The sequence below is a fragment of the Liolophura sinensis genome, chromosome 6, assembly GCF_032854445.1.
Source record: "Liolophura sinensis isolate JHLJ2023 chromosome 6, CUHK_Ljap_v2, whole genome shotgun sequence".
NCBI lineage: Eukaryota > Metazoa > Mollusca > Polyplacophora > Chitonida > Chitonidae > Liolophura > Liolophura sinensis.
Window position 1 is genome coordinate 31,949,495 of NC_088300.1, and position 27,348 is coordinate 31,976,842.

At 40.1% G+C, this 27,348-nt stretch overlaps 2 protein-coding genes across 2 annotated transcripts in view; one reads left to right on the forward strand and one right to left on the reverse strand.

Moving 5' to 3' along the window:
- Positions 1-142: 142 nt before the first annotated feature.
- LOC135466430 (5'-3' exonuclease PLD3-like) lies at positions 143-12,829 on the forward strand. The gene is made up of 9 exons (XM_064743895.1): positions 143-216; positions 2,048-2,237; positions 3,933-4,056; positions 5,275-5,408; positions 6,187-6,384; positions 6,946-7,091; positions 7,574-7,736; positions 9,104-9,206; positions 9,386-12,829. Coding segments are annotated over exons 1-9 (1,266 nt in total). The 5' UTR covers positions 143-214; the 3' UTR covers positions 9,592-12,829.
- Positions 12,830-12,840: 11 nt separating this feature from the next.
- The window catches only part of LOC135467097 (triokinase/FMN cyclase-like), a 28,204-nt gene continuing 13,696 nt past the window's right edge, over positions 12,841-27,348 (reverse strand). Inside the window, exons 11-16 of the mRNA XM_064744858.1 lie at positions 26,856-26,990; positions 25,604-25,722; positions 24,868-24,971; positions 23,531-23,564; positions 22,237-22,323; positions 12,841-15,861 (exon numbers count right to left, since the gene is read on the reverse strand). Coding sequence (XP_064600928.1) covers positions 15,655-15,861; positions 22,237-22,323; positions 23,531-23,564; positions 24,868-24,971; positions 25,604-25,722; positions 26,856-26,990 — 686 coding nt within the window. The 3' untranslated portion in view covers positions 12,841-15,654. The remainder of the gene's footprint in view (positions 15,862-22,236; positions 22,324-23,530; positions 23,565-24,867; positions 24,972-25,603; positions 25,723-26,855; positions 26,991-27,348) is intronic.

The window sequence follows — 27,348 nt, forward strand, 5'->3', positions numbered from 1 at the left end:
AAACATACAGATGCTAATAGCCCGAAGGAAGGTACGAGTGGTCCTCATCGGATATTCCCGAAAACAGGAGAGTGCTTACGTCAGGATGACAGGTTCAGCGATGTCACATGAGCATCGTCTTTTCACAACAACGGCGGGAATGTGACGTTAGACAGGGGTGTTAGCCAGTCGAACCAAATCATCGGTTTGCAAGGACAAGGTCTCATGAGAATGGATGTAAGCTTTCCATTCATAGGCTCTCCAAAATGTTGATAGATGTCTCTCCATGAGGAAACGAGGGGAAGACTTGTTGTGTTTAATTTTTCCGCAAAGTAGAAGGGGTTTCGATTTCTCTTTTTGTTGACAAACTTAGCGGTGCACTAGGCATTGCTGTTATTTATCTTTTATCTGTCGGCATGTTGTGGTGCAACTTTGACAACCGATTAAGTTTCCATCTTTCCACCTGGTAAAGACATAAGACAGGCAGGGCCTGTGTTCACTCGTGCGCGACCTCATGTTAATGTTACCGTCTATGCTTAATTGCTACGGAGGGTACGGATTTATATGAAATTTAGGTTAAAATTCACGTGAAAAGCTTGAATCTCTGTGACAATATTTGCTCCTTTCAAACTTCTTTGCAGAAGTCGGAGAATTCCAGTGTGACCGGTATCAGTATCCGAGATGATGATAGTACTGACTTTTACATCCAGACTCTCAATGATACAACCAAGTGCAGTACAGAGGATCCAGGAGATAATAAATCCTGCATCCAGCGACCAATCCACGTCATCTTCTTCATCACCATTTTCATCATCCTAATTGCTATGCCAATCATCACCAGCATATTCGTCCTTCGAAGTAATTCAGCGCGACAAGCAAAAATTGCAGCCAGTTATAGCTTGTGTGATGTGGATTCTCAGTGCCGGTATGTGAGAGATATTCTGTTTTATTCTGTCATTTTACACCAGGTAAAATCTTAACTCCCTAAGGAAAAGCTACATGTACATGCTGCCAGGTATATGAACATTTCTATATCACCCAGGCCTGCTGAAATGAAAAACATCTCACAAAATCTGAAATAACCTGGTAGCCCTCCTGGCAGCCTTCATTTGACGTTTGGTAGCCAAATTTTTTTACAGATAGCCCAGCAAGATTTGCAGTAACTGTCTTTATTAAGTTCACTTATAGACATTTTCAGCTTTCCAAACAGATCGATGTATTTGTTCATTTACAATAGTCATTACATCGGCAGTGACGAAAATGTCTGTTTTATGATTCAGATTATCATTTCATTTCTAAACGTCACTGTACTGCAAGCCTGCAAATAACTGAATAAGTGGCACCTGACAGTGTGTCAGGTATCAATGACTTTGTTCCTGATATCACAGGCACTCGAAGTTATCTCCCTTATAAGTCACTCAAATATTAATAAACACGGGCAGGCAAAAAACACCGTCGACAAGAAATCACGAAACGGGATTGAAAAAACCTATGTTACTCGATTGTTATCACACCTGCTTGCACTGGGCACATACCATTCCTAATCCCAGTTCATTGAACGGCTGGAATTCTGCATGAATGTCACTTTTGAAGGAAATGTCTTCGATTCACCTTCGGGAGCGAATGGAGCTTCACAAACTGCCATGCCTGGGTATCCAGTCCTTAAAATTGTAGACAAGGTCTGGTACCTTGTTAGTAAAATAGTTACCTGTGTGTTAAGTTTATGGTAAAAGGGACACAGGGACACAGAATCAATTCTGAATGGCTGATGTCAGGGATACCAGGCAAGGCAATACCTTGTTTAATCTGAATATTAGGTATGGTACATTTATTCAAGCTCAACCCTGGCTACAAGATGTAACCCAGAAAACCCTATATCCACTGGCAGTCAGTATTGATTCTATATCCCTTTAAGTTATAATTTAAAAAAGGAAAAAAGTAACCTCACAGATGTTAAAATGGATCAATAAAGTGTGACCCTTGTATCTTTTCAAAGTTCGTGGTGATAGTGCAGCTTGGTTGGTTGTTCAGGTGTGCTAGCTTATGGAAAATTTTTGTTATTTTTCAGGTTTACAGTAGTAGAGAGCATCCCTCAGAATCTCACCTACCCCTCTGGAGCCCCATCCCATGTATCCACATATACAGGGCTGTCCACTTTGCTTAAGAATGCTCAGTCTACTATAGAAATTGCCTCATTTTATTGGACATTACAAAACACTGATGTTCCGCCTTTACCTGCTGATCCTTCATCATGGGAGGTAATGCTGTTGTTTGTTACATGTAACAAGTCATTGTTTTTAATATTGGGTTGAAGGGATCGGCAGATGTTTTTGTTTTTGGTCTCGCAAAATATACTACGATATAGTTTCTGGCGTCAATTAATTTCACATATCCCTGAGATGGTGGCAAGATGACAGAAAAAGCTTCACCCCAAACATACACACACATCCAAAGCTCAAACCAAACCAGGGGCCTCCGTGGCTCAGTCGGTTAGCACGCTAGCGCAGCGTAATGACCCAGGAGCCTCTCACCAATGCGGTCGCTGTGAGTTCACGTCCAGCTCATGCTGGCTTCCTCTCCAACCGTAAGTGGGAAGGTCTGGCAGCAACTTGCGGATGGTCGTGGGTTTCCCCCGGGCTCTGCCCACTTTCCACCCACCATAATGCTGGCCGCCGTCGTATAAGTGAAATATTCTTGAGTACGGCGTAAAACACCAATCAAATAAATAAATAAATAAATCCAAACCAAGCCCTTTGCAGTAGTAAGTTTCATGGAGGTTTGTGATGCTAATCTGCACCACACTGGGGTCAAAGTGACATTGAGGCTTGAAGATTTCCAGACATCACAGCTTTATTTTTATCGAGGAACTAAAATGAAGGAAGTATCAAGTGACAGTTGTTACAAACAGGTAAACAAAGCCTGATACTGGATATCTGTGACACAGAGTGCAGTACCACAAATTTAGTATCCCAGTGGATAAGGGAAGGTGTTGAAGCATATTTGATTATTTTTGCTATAAAAGCTAAAGGAAGTTGATCGATTAGATGAGAGCAAGTATGATTGCATGTACTTGCTGAATGTATTGATTACTAATGTCATTCACGAACTGCAAAAATAGTGATTTCAACTTTTCCCTTTGTGGAAAGTACAGTTTAGATAATTTTTGTTCAGTTTCAAGGACGTAGAAATATATTTGCTAGGTTTTACTGACTTTTTTTTGCATGTGTAGAGTGTATTTCACAATTTGCAATACGACAGCAAGAAATAGAGTAGAAATTAAACACTTCAAGACAGTACCACAGTCTAAACACTCAGAGTACAGCATCAGTTTCCTCGAAGGTGAGTGGGAGGTTTACCTCAAGCACTTCAGTTTCCTCACAGGTGAGTGGGAGGTTTACCTCCGGCACTTCAGTTTCCTCACAGGTGAGTGGGAGGTTTACTGCAGGCACTTCAGTTTCCTCACAGGTGAGTGGGAGGTTTACCTCAGGCGCTTCATTTTCCTCACAGGTGAGTGGGAGGTTTACCTCAGGCACTTCAGTTTCCTCCATCCATAAACCTGATCACTGTCCTAGAACTGAATCGTCTGAAGTAGGGCTTAGAAAGACCATGAAATAAATAAAATCTTCATTGGGGATAAATATACTGTAACATTAATCACTGTAGGCCCAAAGTTTATTGCGACATGTTGCGCAAGGCTGGAAAATGATAAATGTACTATGACATTTATTATTATATAGGGCCCGAGTTTATTCGACATGTTGTATAACGCTGGAAAATGATAAATGTACTATGACATTTGTCATTATATAAGGCCAGAGTGTATCTGACATGTTGTGCAAGACTGGACTATGAAAATAGTGTATAATATTTTTCATAGAAGGGCTAGAGTTTATCCAACATGTGGTATAAGGCTGGAAAATGATAAATATGCTATAACATTTGTCATTATATAGGGCCAGAGTTTATTTGATATGCTGTATAAGGCTGGCAAATTCCGGAAGATAAAGATCAGGATAGCTCAGAACAAACCCACAGACCTGTATCCTCAGATAGATACAGAGATCCTGGCTAGCCAAGGTAAGTATACCAGCCAAAAATCTAGTATTTGTAATATTAAAAGTAGTAATGGACATGATTTCTTGCCCCTGGTTTGTTAACGTGCTAGCGTGGAGAGCATTGACTTGGGAGACTGTCACGAATGTTCAGCTTCCTCTCCGAATGTACCTGGGAAGGTCTGTCAACAACCTGCGGATGGTCATAGATTTCCCCAGGTTTGGCCTGGTTTCCCCCAGGCTTGGCCTGGTTTCCTCCCACTATATTTATTTATTTATTTATTTGATTGGTGTTTTACGCCGTACTCAAGAATATTTCACTTATACGACACAGCCAACATTATGGCGGGTGGAAACCGGGCAGAGCCCGGGGGAAATCCACGACCATCCGCAGGTTGGTGGAAGACCTTCCCACTTACAGCTGGAGAGGAAGCCAGCATGAGCTGGACTTGAACTCACAGCGACTGCATTGGTGAGAGGCTCCTGGGTCATTACGCTGCGCTAGCGTGCCAACCAACTGAGCCACAGAGGCCCCCCCACCTCCCACTATAATGCTGGCAGCAGCTGTTTGAGTGAAATGTTTTACAGTACAACTTTGAACACCGATCAAATAATTAATAATAAATACATGTAAATTCTGTTGTTCCTAAAGACATAAATATCATTCGGCCTAATCTCCAATGCAGTTTAATTCATAAATTACCAGGATTACAATGTATTTTAGTGTTAGCTTCTTGTTCATCTGCCAGGTCTCATGTGGTACCCAGATTAATTGATGTATGTCCATGCGTGTGAATTGTACTGGTTACTACACCACCCATATGCCCGATATTTGCACCTGTTGTAAAATGTAACATTCTTCAGTAACCAGTATGGACAGCGGAATGTAAAAAATTACTTTAGAATGTTTTATTTCATGAATGTAAATGCTTTCATTATAGAATGAAATTTTCCGCAGTACATGTATGTTGATGATGTGTGGTGATCAAACACCTTTAATAAGCGGGGAATATGTACAGTAATCATGAACGATTCTTATTTGATGTGTTAATCAGGTCATACTACTATTATCAGTATATCTATTTTATTTTTTGGTATGAATCATGTGTGCGTGGTCTATGGCAGTCATAAGGGGGAATCTAGCAAAGGTTTACTTTTCATCCATGTGTACAGACTGCTGAAGGAATGGTGAGGTGGGAGATGTTTATTACTTTGATGATAAATGACTGCGTTTATTTTCCAGCTGGTGCAGAGGTGAGATCTCTTGACTTTGACAAACTTGTTGGGGCAGGGATTCTTCACACCAAAATGTGGCTAATTGACAGGAAGCATTTCTATGTGGGCAGCACTAACCTGGACTGGCGATCTCTAACTCAGGTATGTAGTCACATTTTTATGTGGACAGCGCTAACCTGGACTGGAGATCTCTTACTCAGGTATGTAGTCACATTTTTATGTGGACAGCGCTAACCTGGACTGGAGATCTCTAACTCATGTGTAGTCACATTTCTATGTGGACAGTGCTAACCTGGACTGGAGATCTCTAACTCATGTGTAGTCACATTTCTATGTGGACAGTGCTAACCAGGACTGGAGATCTCAAACTCATGTGTAGTCACATTTCTATGTGGACAGTGCTAACCTGGACTGGAGGGAGATCTCTAACTCAGGTATCTAGTCACATTTTTATGTGGACAGCGCTAACCTGGACTGGCGATCTCTAACTCAGGTATGTAGTCACATTTTTATGTGGACAGCGCTAACCTGGACTGGAGATCTCTTACTCAGGTATGTAGTTACATTTTTATGTGGATAGCGCTAACCTGGACTGGAGATCTCTAACTCATGTGTAATCACATTTCTATGTGGACAGTGCTAACCTGGACTGGAGATCTCTAACTCATGTGTAGTCACATTTCTATGTGGACAGTGCTAACCTGGACTGGAGATCTCTAACTCAGGTATGTAGTCACATTTTTATGTGGACAGCACTAACCTGGACTGGCGATCTCTTACTCAGGTATGTAGTCACAGGACTGGAGATCTCTAATGCAATGATGCTTAGTCACATGTTACAACTATGTTCAGTTGTAAAATTTTACATTGGTTCATATGTTACAGTTATGTTTACTACTACGTTTTCCTGGTTTTTCAGGTGAAGGAGCTGGGAGGAGTGGTACAGAACTGCAGCTGTATGGCAGAGGACATGGGGAAGATATTTGACGTGTACTGGTATCTAGGCGCCAGTTCCAAGGTGCCTGCTGATTGGCCAGCCTCCTACAGTACGCAGATTAACAGCACTCATCCTGCGGAGATTACATACAACGGTCAGCCAGCCTCAACCTACCTCTCTGTGAGTATAACAAGTCTCATGGTGCCCCTCTCCAGCTTTACACTCGAGTGTCTGATGGAATTATGAGACGAGGTATGAGCCAGGGATGATGATCAGTGTCCATCCGTCTGTCCGTCCCTCATAAATCAGTTGTTAGTATCTGTCCCCACAGAAAGATGTAAAACTCCCAAGTCTTGTACAATACACTTCCAACATGTGCACATCTTATATTTCTTGAAGAAAAGACAAAACACAGGTACCGGTACTTGTGTTAGGTTGCAGATTGTGGGCTTTGACAATATTTATTTATTTGATTGAGGTTAAATGCCGTATTCAAGAATATTTCACTTGCATAATGTCCACCAGCATTATGATGGGAGGAAACTGGGCAGAGACTGGGGGAAACCCATGACCATTCACAGGTTCCTGGCAGACCTTCCCAAGTACGACCAGAGAGAAAGCCAGCATGAGCTTTCAACTCATATCAGATGCATTTGATGAAAATTTATCAAAGTTGAGCTGATAAATATGCCTACATATATGAGGAGGTCACGAAGGCTGCCTTGTTGTTGTGTTTCACAGAGCTCTCCAGCATCATTTTGCCCAAAAGGTCGCACTGTGGATATTGATGCTATCATTCAAGTCATTCGAGAGGCACAAGAGTTTGTCTTTGTGGCAGTCATGGATTATCTCCCTGTCATTGTTAACTACAGCGGTAAACCCAGCAAGTGAGTAGGGATGGTTGCCCCAGAGTCTCTAATCAGATGTTGTATAGATGGGAATTATGTTGATTTAAATATGTTTTTTTTTCAGTCTGATTGCTAATACACATAAAAGTTATATTGTGTCATAATATAATTTATTAAAGACCTGAATGTTGTTTGGTTGAGGAAAGCATGAGTTTGCAACTGTATGTTATGTAAATGTCTGTTTCTTTGCCAAGGTTGACTTTTGATGGATTGATGAGTTTTATTTCTGAAAAAAAAAACCCACCAAAGATAACATCTTTTATCTGACTCTAGTCTTGCTTCCATTTGATTAGCTGTCATATAGTTCAAGTACACAGCTAAACAAAAAATAAAGATAAGCTCACTGCAACCATTTGAGGCTGAGTGAGCACAAATTTTGTGGACCAGTCATTTTTTGATTATGAATAAATCCTGAGATTAAAAAATATTACAGTTCTGTATGCTTGAAAATCTTTTTGCAGGTTTTGGCCAATCATTGACGATGAGCTTCGTCGTGCTGCCTTTGACCGCCAGGTACAAGTCCGTGTGCTGGGAAGTTTGTGGAACCACACAGATCCTAGCATGCTGAAGTTTCTTACCTCACTCTCTGAGATCAGCAGGACAGGTCAGGGTTCCATAGAAGTGGTAAGTCAACGATGTCTACTCAGTAATGGCTGAAATCTGTAAGCTCTAGAAGTTTGTGAAAGTCTTAGAGTTCTGTAACCCTGCTGTTTATAGGCTCTAGAGTCTATAAGCTCTGTATCAGGACTGCTAACAGCTCTTACTAAGCACAAAGTCAAGTCTGTAAACTCTGTAACAGGACTGCTGACAGCTCTTGGTAAGTACAAAGTCAAGTCTGTAAACTCTATAACAGGACTGCTGAAAGCTCTTGGTAAGCACAAAGTCAAGTCTGTTTACTCTGTAACAGGACTGCTGAAAGCTCTTGGTAAGCACAAAGTCAAGTCTGTAAACCCTGTAACAGGACTGCTGAAAGCTCATGGTAAGCACAAAGGCAGACCTTTTATCTCTGTAACTGGACAGCCGAAAGTTCTTGGTCAGCAAAAAGTCAGACCTGTTATCTCTGTAACTGGACAGCCGAAAGTTCTTGGTAAGCACAAAGTCAGACCTGTTATCTCTGTAACTGGACAGCCCAAAGTTCTTGGTCAGCAAAAAGTCAGACCTGTTATCTCTGCAATAGGACAGCCCAAAGTTCTTGGTAAGCACAAAGTCAGACCTGTTATCTCTGCAACAGGACAGCCGAAAGTTCTTAGTAAGCACAAAGTCAGACCTGTTATCTCTGCAACAGGACAGCCGAAAGTTCTTGGTAAGCACAAAGTCAGACCTGTTATCTCTGCAACAGGACAGCCGAAAGTTCTTGGTCAGCACAAAGTCAGACCTGTTATCTCTGCAACAGGACAGCCGAAAGTTCTTGGTAAGCACAAAGTCAGACCTGTTATCTCTGCAACAGGACAGCCGAAAGTTCTTGGTAAGCACAAAGTCAGACCTGTTATCTGTGTAACTGGACAGCCGAAAGTTCTTGGTAAGCACAAAGTCAGACCTGTTATCTCTGCAACAGGACAGCCGAAAGTTCTTGGTAAGCACAAAGTCAGACCTGTTATCTCTGCAACAGGACAGCCGAAAGTTCTTGGTCAGCACAAAGTCAGACCTGTTATCTGTGTAACTGGACAGCCGAAAGTTCTTGGTCAGCACAAAGTCAGACCTGTTATCTCTGTAACAGGACAGCCTAGGCAATCAGAATGTTATCTGAACAAGTTTACTTACTTTTAGGACTGGATGGAGCTTTATAGACAATATCATTGTAATTTCAGTAGCAGGGCTACGTAGAGCCCTATAAGGGACATGTCCAATTTCTAAACACATTGGTGTAAAACGGAGCATAAAAGATCAAAATGGAATAATTATCCAAATACCTGTCCGAAAAGAATTTGTCAACGAATGGAACTGATAAATAACTCTTACTAAGTTTTTGTTTTTGCTTTTTATTTGTACAGAAAATGTTTAAGGTACCAACTTACACGGAGGCACAGGCCCGGATTCCATTTGCGAGAGTTAACCATAACAAGTACATGGTGACTGAGCGATCGGCTTACATTGGTAATGTAATGGCTACTCCACTAATTACCAACATTAGCAAGCTTACTTGTACCTCGGAATAGGATTGGCAGTAACGGTTATTAAAACACAAAGAAAAGCATTAGTGACTCATTTGTATGTATTATAAAGTAATAATAATTAGATATAAATTATGTTTGATTTTTGTATGTGTGTTTTAGGAACGTCTAACTGGTCAGGAGACTACTTTGTCAGTACAGGAGGTATTGGACTGATTGTGACACAGCCTAAGCCAGAGGAGGAGGGGGTCACTAACTTACCTGTCCGTCAGCAGGTAGAGGACATCTTCAGGAGAGACTGGGACTCCAGGTATTCTCAACCTGTGGAAGACCTTAATCCTGTAGGGTATGAGGTGAATGGCCTGTAGGCCAGGTATTCTGGTGGCATAGATGGCATAAAAGTTGAAATCAGGCTGGCTCATTTCCAATTTTCTATCTCTTGCTAATTTTGTCAGAAAAGGGTGTCTCAAAGAGGCTGAGACAAAACCGTGGCTAAACCTTTGTCCAGATGATTGTAAAGGGCATGTCCATAGAAACAGCTGAATGGATGGAATTTCTCAACAGTGTTTATAGTAAACTGTGCAAAAAGAAGGTTGGTACGAAATTGTGCTCTACAGAGCCAAAGCCCAATTGGTACTCATGACTGTTCTTAGTTCACTGTCAGGATTTTATGGTAATAGTATACTGTTTTCTTTCTTGAAAAAAAAGCACAGTGCAGATGGAAACCTGGAGTAAACTGCTATGCAGGCAAAACTGTCACAAAGTGAAACTGAAAGTATCAATTGCATGGATGGAAAATTGTATACGTTAAATGTGGAGAGGTGTGCATGTGCAACTGCAGAAGGGATGTCAAACTCTTTTGTTACTAAAGGTAAAAAAAGTCCTACTATATCATGTGACTTAATTGTCAAAGTTGTTCAGCAACTTTTGTTGATATTAATTTACCTGTCACCTGTATTCAGAAGGCACAAATGACACCTCTTTGCTTTAAACCTAAGTTTACAAACGCTCAGCTCCTCAAGTGTCTCCCATCGTTCGTCTCCATTAAATAACAGTTTGTGAAGCTTTTCAGAAACCCATGTTGCAGTGAATGCGATCAAAAAGTTTTCTAATATACCTGACAGTTGACAGAAGTACTTTTTTACCTTTAATGATTCAGACTCAAAATTCCATCGTTGTGCAAGAGCATTATGATTGTGCTATGATTTTCTTAAATGTAAAAGTAAATATATTTAAGGTCACCTTTTAGACCAAATTGGATAAAAACATTCTGAATTCGTACATGTACATTATTATGGACATAATCAATACTGTATGAAAAAAATGGCTTAAAGGCCACCAAAAATTGTCAGCCCAATAGGCTGTTGCCACAGTTTTGTATATGCATTATAATATTAGCATTAACTTTTCTACGTTCTGATAGAGAGGAAGAAAAATACCATTATTCATATCAAATTCACAATCAAATTCACAGTCTAAACTATGCAGTTATGGAATAGCTCAACAGCTGATTTCAAAGTACTGGTGCTCAATCATAATGCAAGACTTGCTTTTACATCAAGTATTTATTTTTATACCTTAGATCTTGGAGCACACATGAATTTGGAGAAAGAATGGATGGTTATTTTAACACACATCAAATTCTGACGGAGTATATTTTAACTGCATTGTGTAAACATTCATGTTTTTTTTTTAATAATATGGGGCAGTTAAGCTACTATCTAACAAATGTATCATATTCAGATCTGGTCGAGGTCATATTTTTATGTTTGGAATTGCTAAGTCATAGAAACCTCATTATTTGTGGTTCTAATGTTAGATTGGCATTGTAACATCTTTGCACATTGGTAATAAGCGTAGATGTCATTGTATATAATCATGTTCAACTGACTTTACCCAGTGTTAATGGCATGCAAAAATAGTGCATTTGTGTTTTCTTATTACATTACATCAGGAATACTTGAATAGAACTGTTACAAAGCAAAACTTACATACTTAGTCGGGCACAAGTGCTAAATTCTACATTCACAAGTTTAGATACTTCCATTTTACTGATTTGCAGCAGGCGAAATCTGGTGATTTCTATAAATATCTTTCATATTATTTGTTGCTCAATTCATTTGGTTGTGTCGTTCAGTTTTTCTCATTGAATGAGAAACATTTGCATGTGTTATAAGGGGAATATTATAGGGATACAAAATCAATGCTGATTGGCTGACAGTGGGGATGGGATTTCCTGGGTTAAAACCTACAGCCTTGAATAATTCAACAAGACCTAAAATTCAGCTTTGATTAGGAATAGACTTTGCATCCCTATCCCTCACATCAGCCAATCAGTGCTTAAAGCAGGGTTTCGCATTGATTTTATCATATCATGGAAAATCCAACATGATACTTTTCCTCTTCATTTCGCACCCAAAATATTTATGAAGAAAAAAAAAACATGTTCTGGATTTGGCCCTGTGGCTAAAAATGATAGAGTTATGAGGTGCATGAAGTAGTTTCTTCTTTTTCTTCCTAGTATTTGTATCATCACTAGCATACAATGTTTACACTTCTTTCAAATTAGTCCTGTGTGTATAATATGCTCAGTATACATTTCACAATAGACAACTGCTGGATGCGACTCAGTCTCAAGATTAAAGAAACTGAGTCAGTTACATAGATAATGTTAAGCTGATGCGAAATCTAGCAGAGGGGAAGGTGCTCTTAAAAGTGGCCCCACCTAATATCTTATGCCCTAAATGAATTTCAGCCATGACTAACTTTACCAATTTTTCCTGATTCTTGGAGTTCTTTTGATTTTTGAAAGGTGCTTTGAGGTTTGCTTGGAACATGGGCTGATATTCTGCTTGAAAATTGTAAGTTTTAATGATGAAAATATTATTTTGTGACATTTATTTGCCCCTAAAAATGCAGTTTTGTGGGTGAAATTTTTTTTTTTTTAGGTTTTCTATTATGGTTATTAAAACAGCCACAAACCATTGAGTTTAGGCCATTCAGCTCCACCTTTAAAAAACTGAGTGTCGCCATATTTGTGAAATAAACTTTTATGTATACATCCTTACACATCAATTATTGAGTAAGTAAACAAATGTAAAAGCTCAAGTCTCATTATAATGTCATTGTGAGTATTTCAAACATCAGATGGGGCCAATTCACAATGGGCTCTTTAGAGTTTAGAAAGTGAACAGAAGGCTAATTTGTAGCCCCCGCATTACTGAATCATTATGATATTTTTATTCGTTTACATGCCACAAGCTTGTTAGATAACTACAGTAGATGTTATTGAAATACATTTAAATGGTTTAAGTTCGTTCTTGTATAAATGCTGTTTAAGTTTGTAATCTATGCTAGTCTGTAGTTTTCAAGTCAGTGGTTTAGTAATAATTTGACAATAATATTATTGTAGTACTAAAAACACAAGTTTGAATCAGCATTAACGGATATCCACATTTAGCTGCTTCCTTATTCAGTTATATGGCAAGCATTGTTAACGTGAACACAGTCATTTTTCTTTTTATTTATTTGATTGGTGTTTTACGCCATACTCAAGAATATTTCACTTATATGACGGCGGCCAGCAGTATGGTGGGAGGAAACTGGGCAGAGGAAACCCACGACCATTCGCAGGTTGATGCCAGACCTTCCCACGTACGGCTGGAGAGGAAGCCAGCACGAGTTGGACTTGAACTCACAACGACCACATTGGTGAGAGACTCCTGGGTCATTACACTGTGGTAGCGCGCTAACCGACTGAGCCACGGAGGACCCCTCTTTCTTTTTAAATAATACTATCCAGATTGACTGAAGTAATGTAGAAATGCATTAACACATAGTGGTCTTGACACGCTAAACCTCAGTCTAGTAAATACTCCAATTGCCACATAATCCATGTTCACTTTTAATGCACTTATTAATTCCATAACCAGAATGTGTATGTTTTGGAAATAATTTTATTATGATATTTGTGCGTTCATTAATGTATGTTTCCTTAACATGAAATAATTTGATAATACTTAAATTTTGGTTACAAGGTACATGTAACCCATGAGGTTGTTTCCCAGAGTTTAATTTTTTAAGAATTAAATGTTAGGTTTAGTTTTTTTTGTGTAAGGTTTTTTCCCATTAATATTTAGGATGTATTTTAAACTTCGTGCATTTTCTCTACCAGGGAACGTCAACCCAGTTTGTGTTTCATTTTGTATAACCAGGAATATTTTGAAGGATTTTGTAGGAGTAAATAGGTAGGATTAAGGGCGGGTAATTCGATTGGGTGAATCAAGTTCTGATTGATTGTTACATAACTTATTGATTAGGTATGAGTTTATGGTTGAAGCTACCGATGTCTTGATGAAGTATTCTTCAGACTTTTTGGTTGGGATATTTAACCTTCAGGAATATACGTGTACTCCAGATTACTAACAAAAGTGGGTATTACATTCGGCCTAAACTTTTGTCCATGAGAGAGTTACTCATTTCTCGTGGTGCTGAGAGTTCCATTTGCCTTGAAAAGGTGCCTTGAGGTTGCTTGGAATTTAGTATGATGTGCTACTGAAAAAAGGACGTGTCAGCAACAATAGGTCTTTTTTGTGACCATAAAAAGTGAAATTTTTTTTTTTTTTTGGTTTATGGCAGAAATTTCGATATACATAAGCCGTACTGACTGAAGAAAACCGGATTTCTCCTGTATGTATATTTTGATGTAAAGAAGTTGTCCACTAATATATTACATGTATTTCATGTTTGAAACCATGTTCATTTATACTGGATGATTGTAAATTACCAGAGGGGAGGTACTTGGTGTTTTACTTTAGAGGTTATGAAGTTGCAATACTAAAGTCTAAATGATTGCCCACAACCGCTGCTGGTTGCTTTATCTGTTTAATGAATGATTTTGTGTGATGTTAATTCTCCTTCATGCAAGACGACGTCAATTTAATGTTGACATGAATTTATCAAAATAAGTTATTTAGGTGTAAATCTATGTAATAAATACATGCAACGCATGGTTTTTACTTCTTAATGTGGAGCATAAGATGTGGCCTAAAACATATAAAAGTGTGGAAAAAAGCTCTCAGCTATCTCCGTGGGGACATGCAATAGCTAAACCATGGTTTTCTAAGGCACAAGCAGTCAGTCCAGAAATTAAGTAGCCTGCACTGGTGTCGTCAGCTGTGATAGCTGTCAAACACTGAGGACATCATTTTCTAAAATTTCGACTACTCAAGTGAAATGTACATAAAACAGAGGGGTTATTCAGAAATATAAAATATGCCCTCAAAGATGATTTTTTTCCTCATGTTTTTGCCATATCTTTCTTCATTTTCTTTAAAACCATACTCTTCGTTGTAAAGTAACTTTTTATGTATTCTTTAATAGTTGGTTAACTAAAGATACAACATACGTAGTTACTTAGCCAGTATCTGTACGTGTGTTTCTAATCTTTATGTGTATTTATCTTGTATGTATGCTAACTTTCGTCGGCATTTCAGCATTACCCACTTAAGAACTTAAATTACGTTTTGAGATAAATGCACTATTTAGTATTTAGACTTTCCATAATTTTTCTTTGTCTCCTTGTTTACTGTTTTGTTTCCATTCAGATGAAAACTAGTGGGAATAACATAAATGTGCTCAGTTCAGAAATTTAATGCCAACCCCAATCAGTCGGTCATGGAGGTAGAATTTGTCATGGCAAGACCATCGTCTACCAGGGTGAAAGTGTAGCCAACATGTGGGAAATCTCATCACTAACTTGCAGAGCTCACTGGTTTCTAGTTTGCGTCCTATCTCCGGTTTCATCCGCCCCCCAAAAATTTCCTGCCATTGTATAAGGGAAAATTCTTCAGTATGGCGTTAAGCAATAATCAGATAATTACACAATAGCCGACGTGTGTAAGAACTTACTCAGGGCTAAGCAGATCCAGGCGGAAGCTATTGAACCTTCATTTCCTGCACAATTTTATTGACAACGATTAACATACACGCAATTATCTTTTTAAGAAGCGTTTGAAAACAGTCTATACGCTCCTTCCACGCAAGGGTGGGAAATTTAATTCACATATCTGTTCACCAGATTTTAATTCTTTGAGTGCTACAGTCATCTGCTCGCCACTTCACGGAAGGTTAGTGTTCAACAGCATCATAATTTGATAAGTTCGCATGTTTCAATGCTGAATTGTGGCGGTCTCCGAATTGTCCGCATATACCATATTCTTTTGCATCATCCTGCTGCGGTGTTCCCAGTCTCGTCCATTAAAGTATATGACATAAGCTGTGTTCTTCAATGTTCCACTTTTCTGGTAGACTCCATGAACATCAAGGATGAGAAATCGCCCCGAAATTTGACATGTTCTCACGTAGTACGTGCGGTGTTTGACAACAGAATTCTCCATGTAGATGATGGCCATATTTGGGTATTAGAGTTCTCAGAACTGGCCGTACACTACTTCAGGTAAATACGGACTGGTAAGTAAGGCTTGTGATGCTGTAAGCACCTGTAAAATGGCCCGCATCCACACCCCTACAGCCGTGGCTCCAGGGTCTGGTTTCTCCAGACTTGAAGCCGCAACGTAACTAGCACGACCAGCCTGGGCCTTCATCCCTGCCGTGCACCGAGCCCCATTCTCGGCAGCCTATCGAGGGAAAAAAGGGTGGTGAGCAATTTGAACAGACAGTAACTTATACTTCCCTAGCACCATGGCTTAAGCAGAATTAGGTAAAAAAAAAATGGTGTGATGTTAATTGCAATTATTTATACGTCACTGGTATATAAAGATGTGTTGTCAAATTTAAAATTTAATCACATGGTGAAAAAAAATATAAAGAGCAGCGACGGCAGAGCTAAAGATTGCAGATGGTCACACATAACCGGCGAAATCAGGGTTCTTGTCACTTTACCTCAGAGTAGTTTATTCTAACAGTTCATGTAAATGTTTAAAAAAATATTTTTTTTTTTTTACATTTGGATGTCATGGCGCCTTGGTACCTTTAAGGTTAAAAATGACAAAAATAAATAATGCTATACTGAAGTCGTTTTTTTTAGCTCTGGCACATTAATTTCCTTTGACGCAGCTGTGTATACCAGTAGAATGCTCATCGTGGAAAACGACACGGGAACATCAAAGCTAACAAAAAGTTATAATTGGGAGTCGCTTTGTAAAAGGCGGGTCAGGTTATCAGTGCTGACTATTGTAAATGATAATTCAAAAGCGGGGACTAAAGCTGTTCAAGGCCATATGACTCATTTTAAAAGTACTTCATGGAACAGAGTTCCCCCGTGGGGTTTCCGGGGTGATAAGAATAGGACCTCAGCCCTCCAGGCAAGCTTGTCGTAAAAGACGACTAACTTAGAGCTCTCCTGTGTGAATATAATAGGTTCACATCTTCTCGGTTGTGTGAGAGGCAACCGGGAAGCGACCTGTTTGCCGTGGGTTGCGACCCGTAATCTCTGAGGACGGGATCCTGGTGGCGGAGGGTGTGTTGGTCTTGCGAGATCCTCACGCCCAACACGCCACTTTGGCCCTTACTTGGAGAAAGACGGGAGGTTGTATGGGCTCGGTCGGCTTGGTCACGCCTTGCCTCTTCGTGGTCCCAATTTCCCCCTTAACATCACAGCATTTAGAGAGTATATGTTGTTTCTCAAATTTCGTTTGCGGGGTGGTGTCTCATGGGTTAATCGAGTGGATTGAATTTAACCTTTGGTATAAATCAATCTGTTCGAGTATACCTGATATGGTCCTTGATGTCTTTCCTGCTGGGTATCCCCAGGTTCAGGCATCGCCCTTGTTGGCACTCCGTGGTGGGTGAGGAACATATGGGGTGGACTTTATGCATATATATGCCATTTCTACATTAAAAATTTCGGCAAATGTTTCCAATTTATCTAACCGATCTCTCTCTCAGCCGACTTCGTCGCCGGGTGTTGATAAAAGAGCAAGTTATCTGATTCAGTTGATAATGAACTGGACAGCTGGCCAGCTTTCATTGTTCTCTCAACAAAGAGTGAACAAAAGCCGGCCTCCAAAATTCATCCTTTTAAAGAGCTTTCCATGGCGCAGTTGGAACTCTTAAAAACGTTAAAAAGCTGAGATCCAGAGAAATTCTCATTGAATGTTTCCGGAGGCAACAATCTAAAAATGTACTGTCATTGAATAAAATTTCCGATATACCTGTTTTTGCATCCCCTCACAATTCCCTGATCAGCCGTCAGGTAATAATTCGTGATAGGGATGCTGATATTATTGACTTAACCGAAGAGGAAATCTGCGAGGAATTAAAATCACAAGGTGTTGCCTGAGTGAAACGCTTCACTATGAAGAAATCTGGCAATATCATTAAACTAAATAAATAGTTTAATATTCATATATCTACATTGGCCCGTATAGGGTTAATGTGGCTTTATATATCCCTAACCCTACATGTTGCTTCACTTGCCAAAAATTTGGTCATGGCAAGGGCCAATGTAGAAATAAACTGGTTTGTTTCCGATGCGGCATTGAAGGTCATGATGGTTTTGACTGCAGCAGCACAGTTAAGTGCTGTAATTGCGGTGGAGATCACATGGCCTCCTCTAGAGAGTGTCCACTGTTCGTAAAAGAAAAGCAGATAATCAACCTAAAAATTAAAAACAACATATCTTATCAGGAAGCCCGAAGATTGGTCTCACCCTCTAATTCCTCACTGCATACTTCGTTCGCCAATGTGGTCAATCGAGTAGTATCTGTTGCTACCCAAACTTCATTGACTTGGCCCATTGGGAACGACAAACCCAGTACCACTTCTGCCAAACTTTCTGCTCAACCTGCGCAAAACACTTGCTCAACCCAGACTACTTCAGCACAACAAATAAAAACAGTAAATAGTGTCGAAAAATCTGATAAACCTGAACCTAATGACAGCATCAAATCAAAAAACAAAGCTCAAAGTAATAACAATAAAACTAATCAACCTAGTGGCCCCACAGAGCGTCCCTCTAAGGACACTAGGGACCCTGTCCAAACTTTTAACAAGTTTGAATTGTTGGAGGACGTTGGTCCTTCAGCATCAGCTGCGGATGTGATGGATACATCACCCGCACCAGGGAGATCTAACAGCCGATCTCCAAGAAAGGGTCCTCCTCAGTCCAAACATAAAGATAAATCCCCCATACGCCATCCTCCATCACTTCTCCTTGATTTTTCTTGGACTTATTTACTTGACTGGTATCTTACCCCGTACTCAAGAATATTTCACTTATACGACGGCGGCCAGCATTATGGTGGGTGGAAACCGGGCACAGCGCAGGAGAAACCCACGACCATCTGCAGGTTGCTGACAGACCTTCCCACGTACGATTTTTCTTGGAAGGTGCATGACAACCTTTGTGATAGTGACCATTTTCCTATAATCCTAGAGCATATCACTTCTAATTCTTTAGAGCGTGTAGCTAGGTGGAAGTTCGATAAAGCAGACTGGATCGCATTTGAGATGTTTTGTGAGGCTGATATCACCTCAGAAGCTCTCAGTGCAGCAGATGATCCTATATTAAAATTTTATGAGCTTGTATTACGAGCTGCCGATAGAACTATACCTAAGACCTCGACAAATCCCAAATCCAAAAGTAAACCCTGGTACAATGACTGTCGTAAAGGACCGGAAAAGGCTGATCGCAGATTTGATCATTGTCCTACTGATAATAATTTAAACCAGGTTCGTATTTTTCGAGCTAAGGCTCGTCGATTACTCAAGTCCAAGAGACAATCTTGTTGGCGAAACTTTGTTTCGGGCATTACGTCAAAAACACCCATGCGTACGGTCTGAAACATGGTTCAAAAGCTTAAGGGCAAAAATAATAAAGCGAAAGTCCAGCATTTGAAAGATGGAGATAATATATATACCTCTCCATCCGATACAGCTAATAAACTAGCTGAGACAATTTCCAAGAAATCTTCTTCTGAGAAATACACTAAAGAATTCCAACATATTAAAACCCAGGAGAAAATTAAATTGCCCTTTTCTTCTGAAAATTTAAAAGATTATAATTGTCCTTTAATATCGAGGAACTTAAGACTGCATTAAGAAAGGCCCACTATACTGCTTGTGGTTCTGATAACGTATTTAATAAACTTCTGAACCATTTACCACCTGAGCCACTGGAGACTCTCTTGGACTTACTTAATGATATCTGGATAACTGGTCATTTTCCACCGCCATGGAGGGAGGCGTGTATCATCCCGGTTCCCAAACCGGGTAAGGATCATACTGATCCAAATAATTACCGTCCCATAGATCTTACCAGCTGTGTCTGTAAGACTATGGAATGGATGATTCATGATAGACTTGTGTGGTTTCTTGAAACCAACAAGTTACTCTCTAATATTCAATGTGGTTTTCGGCAAGGTAGATCTACCATGGATCACCTTGTTCGATTCGAAACTTTTATTCGCCATGGCTTCATTAATAACGAACATGTGGTGTCGATATTTTTAGACCTTTAAAAGACCTCGCGGATATGGGATTAAAGGGCCGATTACCAATATTTATATCAGAATTTTTATCTGATCGTCATTTTAAGGTACGCGTGGGGTCCACTTTTTCTGACTCTTGTGAGCAGGAAATGGGTGTACCCCAGGGCAGCATTCTATCACCAACTCTGTTTAGCATAAAAATAAATAGCCTAGCAAAAACATTAACATCTGGCACAGAGGGTTCTTTATATGTTGATGACTTCCTTACATGCTCCCGAGCTAAGGATATAAATAATATCGAACGTCAGTTGCAGCTTTGTCTCAGTAAAATCGAGAAATGGGCAACTGAAAAAGGTTTTAGATTTTCAACGTCTAAAACCGTGGGTATGCATTTTTGTAATAAACGGAAACTTCATCTTGACCCTGAGCTTAATTGTTGTGGTGAACAGATTAAAACTGTTGGAGAAACAAAATTTTTAGGTATAATATTTGATAGTAAGCTATTTTTTATACCTCATATTAAAATGCTTAAAGCTTAATGTACAAAGGCTCTCGATATTATTAAGGTCGTGTCTAGCACCGATTGGGGTGCTGACCGATCTGTTTTACTTAACTTGTATCGTTCTCTGGTCAGGTCTAAATTGGATTATGGGTCCATCATTTACGGTTCCGCTAGGAAGTCGTATAGTAAAATGTTGGATCCGGTCCATCATCAAGGTTTGAGGCTCAGCCTTGATCTTTTTAGAACCTCTACAGTAGAGAGTTTATACGTAGAGGCTAACGAGCCTCCTTTACATCACAGGCGTATAAAACTGAGCCTTCAATATGCTACAGAGCTTAAAGCACACCAAACAAACGACTGTGTTTTCAATCCATTATATGTAGACAAATATACTAAATATCCTAACAAGATCCCTTCGTTCGGCCAACATTAAACTTGGGGACATTGCTCCGGTTTCTTTTCCAGAGTCCCCTACATGGCTTCTTCCACAACTCAAATTGATATTCGATCTACGTAAATATAATAAATCCAATATAAATCCTCTTATAATTCAGCAAGGTTTTGCTAAAATTAAAGCTAATTATATGGATTATAAATTTATATACACTGACGGGTCGAAGGATGGGGATAGGGTTGCGGCTGCGGCTGTCATGGAGCAGCGAGTCTCTTCCTTTCGTCTTCCATCCTCCTCTTTAATATTCTCTGCCGAGGCCAGAGCTATACTCCTGGCCTTATCATATGGTTCTTTTGGGCGTGCCCAGAGGGCAATGATATGCAGTGACTCGCTCTCTTGCCGTTTGGCAATACAGAACAATAAATTTAAAAATCCCTTGATCCTTCAAATTTTAACCATACATAGGAAATTAATTAGAAGAGGTAAAGATATTAAATTCTGCTGGATACCAAGTCATACTGGTATCCATAGAAACACAGTCGCAGACAGGGAGGCGAAAGCTGCCCTCAATAAACCCATATATAAGATTAAAATCCCTTATACTGACATGAAGTCCAATATTCTTAAATATATTCGTCGCTTTTGGCAGGGCGAATGGGACTTGCAGATCCATAATAAACTGCATGCTATTCATCGGGTCATTGGCTACAATAATTATACAAGCGAAAAGTCTCGTAGAGACCAAGTAGTTTTAACAAGGTGTCGTATTGGGCATTCTAGTCTAACACAATTTCATACTAGATGGGAGCAGTGCTCCCGAGTGTGTTGGATGTGATGCCCAATATAGCATCAAACATATCTTGGTTGACTGTGTGGACTTTGTCCATGTTCGAGATAGATTGGACACAGTCAACTCTATATATGATTTATTTGACAGCATCGCTGGCGATGTTGTCATAAATTATTTGAAGGCCATTAGTCTATATCATAAAATATAATTTTAATTGTCATAAATATTTACAGATAAAAAGTTATATATATATAGATTTCTAGATGTACTATTCTTAAGATATGTTTGTTTTCGAGTTCTAACTGTTTTGGGTTTTTTCTTATCTGATTTTAAACATGTCTGAACTTTATTTTTGATGTTCTCACTATCGTGTCGAAAACCTTCACCGTCTCGTGTTTTCACCTTGTTCTCGCCACGATGTGGCTGAAATATTTCCGATGTGGCGTTAAGCCATAATCATTCATTCATTCATTAGAATGGAATTTAACACTACTTTCGAGAGTGCTTCACTTATATGAAGGTTGTCAGGTTTACGGATAGAAGAAATCGGACAGATCCCGGTAAAAACCATCTCACTTCACTAATTACGTGGCTTCCCCTCCGGTCGTGTTTGGTAAGGTGTGTCAGCAACCTGCAGATGATCGTGAGATTTCCCCAAGCTCTCCTTAGTTTCAAACCACCATAATGCCATGGGCGCCGGTCGTATAAGTGAAATATTCGTGAGTACGGCGTAAAACACCAATCGAATAAATTTACTGAGCATTGTTCCAGCCCAGTTCTTACTGTCGACTGTCACTTCTTTACTCCACCCATAAAACTTATTGGTCACGGCTAACAATGACAATAAAATAATCAAGCATTGTCAAGCATACTCACAAGAACAGCTTTTTCAAAGGCGTCTATACCGGGGAGTGTTTCCAAACCCAAAGCGAAGGCTTCCACCGCTGGACAGAGAGCATCCAACTGGAACAAAATGTTTGACATAGGGATATTAAAAGACCGCAGCACAGAGAGAAAAACAAGAGCAGAGAAGAGTCTAATAGGTGATAAACGGTCACACTTAACCAGTGAAATATGGTCACAAGTAATATTAGTTACATAGTGACTACAGTGATAGGATGCGCAAATATATGGTGTCAATAATCCTCAGATTGGGCGAGGCGTCAGCGTTAGCCAAGACTAATATGAGGATTATTGACACCATATATTTGCGTTTCCTATCACTGAGTCACCATGTAGCGAATTTATCCAGCAATGGCCCATCCATTCATTGCAGAAGAAAGATGTATAGGTGAATCGCTTCAGCAATGTGACCATCGTTGGACCCAACAAAGGGAGATAACCTACTTAGCAGGCACATTTGACGTCTGCGGGATTTGAGAATATATCTACTACACGTGACCCCTTGTTGCACAACGAAAAGCGGAGTACATGTATTTTGTCTGATGCGGGGTAACCGGTGAAATGCGGCCTCTTGTCGTTTGTACCTAGTCAATTAGGGTTTCATTCCGACTGTTCATGTAAATGCCTAAGCATTAGGAACTTACACACCCCCTAGCAGGTGGCTTAAGCAGAATTAGGTTAAAAAAAAGTTAATTGCAATATATTAGATGCCACTGATCTAGAATTATAAAGCTTTCTATTGAAACAGATAAGAATAACGCTGTCACCAATTTTGCTATACTGTGTATATGCAGTATATTTTCATGGAATTTTAGGGTATGTACCCCTAAAAAGTAAATGGCCTCGCTGGTTTAGATGGTTAAACCGCTGGCTCGCTGCGAAGATCACGTGTTTGGAGTCAAGGCAATTGGCCTCCACCAAACTTCAGTACAAGTAAGTGAGCTCACGATCGCTTCCCAACGTTTACTGACCAATGCCAAGAAAACTTGGAAACAGGTGGAATATCTCAGCTAGGATTCTCTACCCGAGGCTGGGATTGAACCAAGAATCTTGTGCAGTAGTGACTGAAGGACAAATCCCTTGATTCAAAGACAAGGATCTTGTTTCAAAGACAATCATCTTAATTGAGAGACAAGCCTCTTGATTCAAAGGAAAGCATCTTGATTGAAAGACAAGCATCTTGACTGTAAGACAAGTCTCTTGATTAAAAGACAAGCCTCTTAATTGAAAACAAGTACCATGCATGGTCCTGTGTATAATTATTTACCATTGTTCTATACCCTGGTTTGGCTCCCCCGTGTCTGAAAGTAAAATTTCACAAAACTGAAAAATTGAAAATTGAAACCAAAACTGATTTTCTTGTGAAAATCGTTAAATGTGTAATGATATGGGTATAATATAGTGCATGGCCTGCATGTAGTGCAGTTAAATAGTGCCTTTTACGTATGAGGACATTTTGTACAACTAGGTGCCTTTAGAAAACAAAAGCTTTAGCTGACTTAATTTATATGATTGGCGTTTTACACCGTATTCAAGAATATTTCACTTTTATAACGGTGGTCAGCATGAAAGAAGCAGGCTCGGGGAAAACGCACCATCATGTGTATAGGTTGCTGGAGGAAGCCAGCATGAGCTGGACAAACTCACAACGATCGCGTTGGTGAGAATTTCCTGGGTGATTGTGGTACGCTAGCAGGCCACAGTCCCCCCCCCCCCCCCCACCCCCTTAGTTTTCCAAAAGCGACAATGTTAACGTTTAGCGCTGTAGCTCAGTCCCAAACATTCCTTGGCCAATAAACTTTGGTGCATACCTGGCCCAGCCTGTGAGAAAGAAGCCATAAAAATCTTGACAAAGGTTGACCGTCAAAATCTGGGCCTTTGCCGGCAGCTGGGAGGGGTGCCTAGCAAACGCCAAGGGGACGTCACTTGCAACCTCATCACCACCTGTCTCCTTGTGTCCTCAAACTTTCATCATTAAAACTCATACCTGCCCAAAGCTTAGACAATTTCTATCATTTTGATTCCAAGCATGCACCTGTACACCAAAAACGGCAGGCTGGCAGCAAAAAAAGACTTTACACCCTAAAATACACAGAATTACGCTCTTCCCTACCGAAAAACGGAAGTTGTAATGGGTCTGTGTCCAGCACACTAATAACTGGGGCACGGGAGCTCCTTATAGCTTTAGGTTTGTAGGGTATACCGTGTACCGTGAACAATGTACTGTGCATTTCTACAGTTTATACCCGTCCAGTTTCTTCTGGAGGGGAAACGTCTGGATTATTTCAGATAAATTAAATATAATAAAACTATATAAATTATATAAATATAATATAAATTTCTGAAGTATGCACCGAACTTTCATAAAACAGTATGGTTGCACTCGTCAGTGTTCAAGACTTTTTATTGTATACTGTCAATATTCCAGGCACGCATCCAAATTTAATTTCAGTTTCACTGTTTAATCTTGGAACTGTACTCAATGATAATGAGTTTGATAAGGAGGGGGGGGGGGGGGGCGACGGGCTTAACACATTATGGATAGCTTGCAGCTAACAAAAAAAATACTCAAAATGTACTCAAGTTTCTTACAAAGGTACAAACCTCATGACAGAATCTGTCCCACAGCGTAACGCTTCACACCAAGCGACTGGCGTCACTGACGTTTTCAACGCCCCTGAAGCGGCAGTCATAAACAGGCCGTACAGCTGTCGTAAAATTATACTTAAAATATTAAAACATGGCAAGAGTCAATTTCAAACTTTTTGAGGGAAAAACACTTGAAAAGTTGAAGTATATAAGGAAAGTTTTAATATATGTGCATGTATGTATACATACATTCATGTATTTTCCGTTTTCATGATATTAATCAGAAACCTATACGTTACGTTTTTGGGATTATTGCTGTCGGATAATATTCTCAAATGAACCTTGAATAAACCAAAGGCCGACAACAAACCGCTAAGCTCTTTGGCGTTCAGTTCAAAAATATGCCAATCTTATTTTGCACTGGAATAACAATGTCATTTATCAGATATCAGAAATGATATGACCTTAATATCAGAATAGACTCAGAATGTTGTGTGTAGAAGTTTAAACATTGTACCAAACACAAATAAATACATAATCAAACATGCCATATTTCGGGAAAATGTAAATGTAAAAACATTGCAATTTTCCAGAAACAATGAACAGGAACTACTAGCAATTGATCCTTACAGAATGTACTCTAAATATTTTTTTTACAGTCAAGCTATATACGATCAAGCTTGCTTTATCTTTCCCCCAAACTGAAAGTAAGACAACTAACACAATGGCTGATAATGTAACATAGACTTACCGCTCCAGTTGAGCCTCCCATAGATTCTTCCACAAGGGAGGCCAGATTGTGAGCCAATCTATACGGACAGTCGATCGGTAACCCGGGAATTTCTTCTGTATTCAGTTCAGACAGAATGGCTGGACGAAGAGAACAAAAATAGTTTCAGCGGACGTACATGACTCCCGTCTGATTGCGTCTTCGTTTACATCTGATTGATTAATTTCTCATTCTTTTTTCGCTGATCGCCACATCAGGTTACTGAGAATCTAATACTCACCTGTAGCTCCCACCTTGAAGGTGTGTCCACAATCCCCATCGCCACATCAGGTTTCTGAGAATCAAATACTCACCTGTAGCTCCCACCTTGAACGTGTGTCCACAATCCTGGTCACCACACTGAGTTATTGTGAATCAAATACTCACCTGTAGCTCCCACCTTGAAGGTGTGCCCACAATCTCCATCGCCACATCAGGCTATGAGAATCAAATACTCACCAGTAGCTCCCATCTAGAACGTGTGCCCACAATCCCCGTCACCACACTGAGCTATTGTGAATCAAATACTCACCAGTAGCTCCCATCTAGAACGTGTGTCCAAAATCCCGTCACCACACTGAGCTATTGTGAATCAAATACTCACCAGTAGCTCCCACACTGAAGGTGTGTCCACAATCCGCGTGACCACACTGGATCATTGACAATCACATACTCACCTGTGGCTCCCCCCTAGAAGGTGTGTTCACCATCCCCGTCGCCACCCCGCGTTATTGAGAATCAAATACTCACCTGTAGCTCCCACCTTGAAGGTGTGCCCACAATCCGCGTGACCACACTGGGTCATTGACAATCACATACTCACCTGTGGCTCCCACCTAGAAGGTGTGTCCACCATCCCCGTCGCCACTCCGCGTTACCGAGAACCAAATACCTTGAACAATCCGCGTGACCACACTGGGTCATTGACAATCACATACTCACCTGTGGCTCCCACCTAGATGGTGCGTCCACCATCCCCGTCGCCACCCCGCGATATTGAGAATCAAATACTCACCTATAGCTCCCACCTTGAAGGTGTGCACACAACCCCTATCAACACACTAGGTTATTGAGGATCAAATACTAACCTGTAGCTCCCACCTTGAAGGTGTGTCCATGATCCCCATCAGCACAATGAGTTACTGAGGATCAAATACTTACCATAAGCTCCCACCTTGAAGGTGTGTCCACAATTCCCGTCGCCACACGAGGTTATTGAGAATCAAATACTCACCTGTAGCTCCCACCTTGAAGGTGTGTCCACAATCCCCGTCACCACACTCGGTATCCAGCTGATTTAGAATGTCCTCCACGGAGATAAGAGTCTCACAACAAGCCTTTACGGACTCGAATATTAAATGTGCCACCTCTGTTACAATCACATGAAACAAATGTATAGTATTAGGAGTAGTGGCCATCCCCATTTTTGACCAGACACAAAAAATTATGTTAGTTTACGTTTTTCTGAGGTTCAAACACTTAAAGGAAACCGGAAAACCACGACCATTTTGGTGAATATAAAATAAAGAGGACTGAAATTGATTATTTTCAGGGAAGTTCTGGAAATTAAACCATGTATAATCATTCTTTCTACTGTGACAATCTTTGATTTCTCTCTTTATAGAGCATTCTTTAACATGTTTTTAAGAACATTTACTTTTAAAAATGTACTTGGATACTGTATGTTTGTTGACTGGAAAGTTCCTGCCACCAAAAACGTATGGAAA

Excerpts from the sequence above, each read along its gene's own strand:
- LOC135466430 (XM_064743895.1), top strand. Across the intron at positions 5,409-6,186 it reads ACTGGCGATCTCTAACTCAG|GTGAAGGAGCTGGGAGGAGT; the intron begins GTATGTAGTCAC and ends CTGGTTTTTCAG. Across the intron at positions 9,207-9,385 it reads TGAGCGATCGGCTTACATTG|GAACGTCTAACTGGTCAGGA; the intron begins GTAATGTAATGG and ends TGTGTGTTTTAG.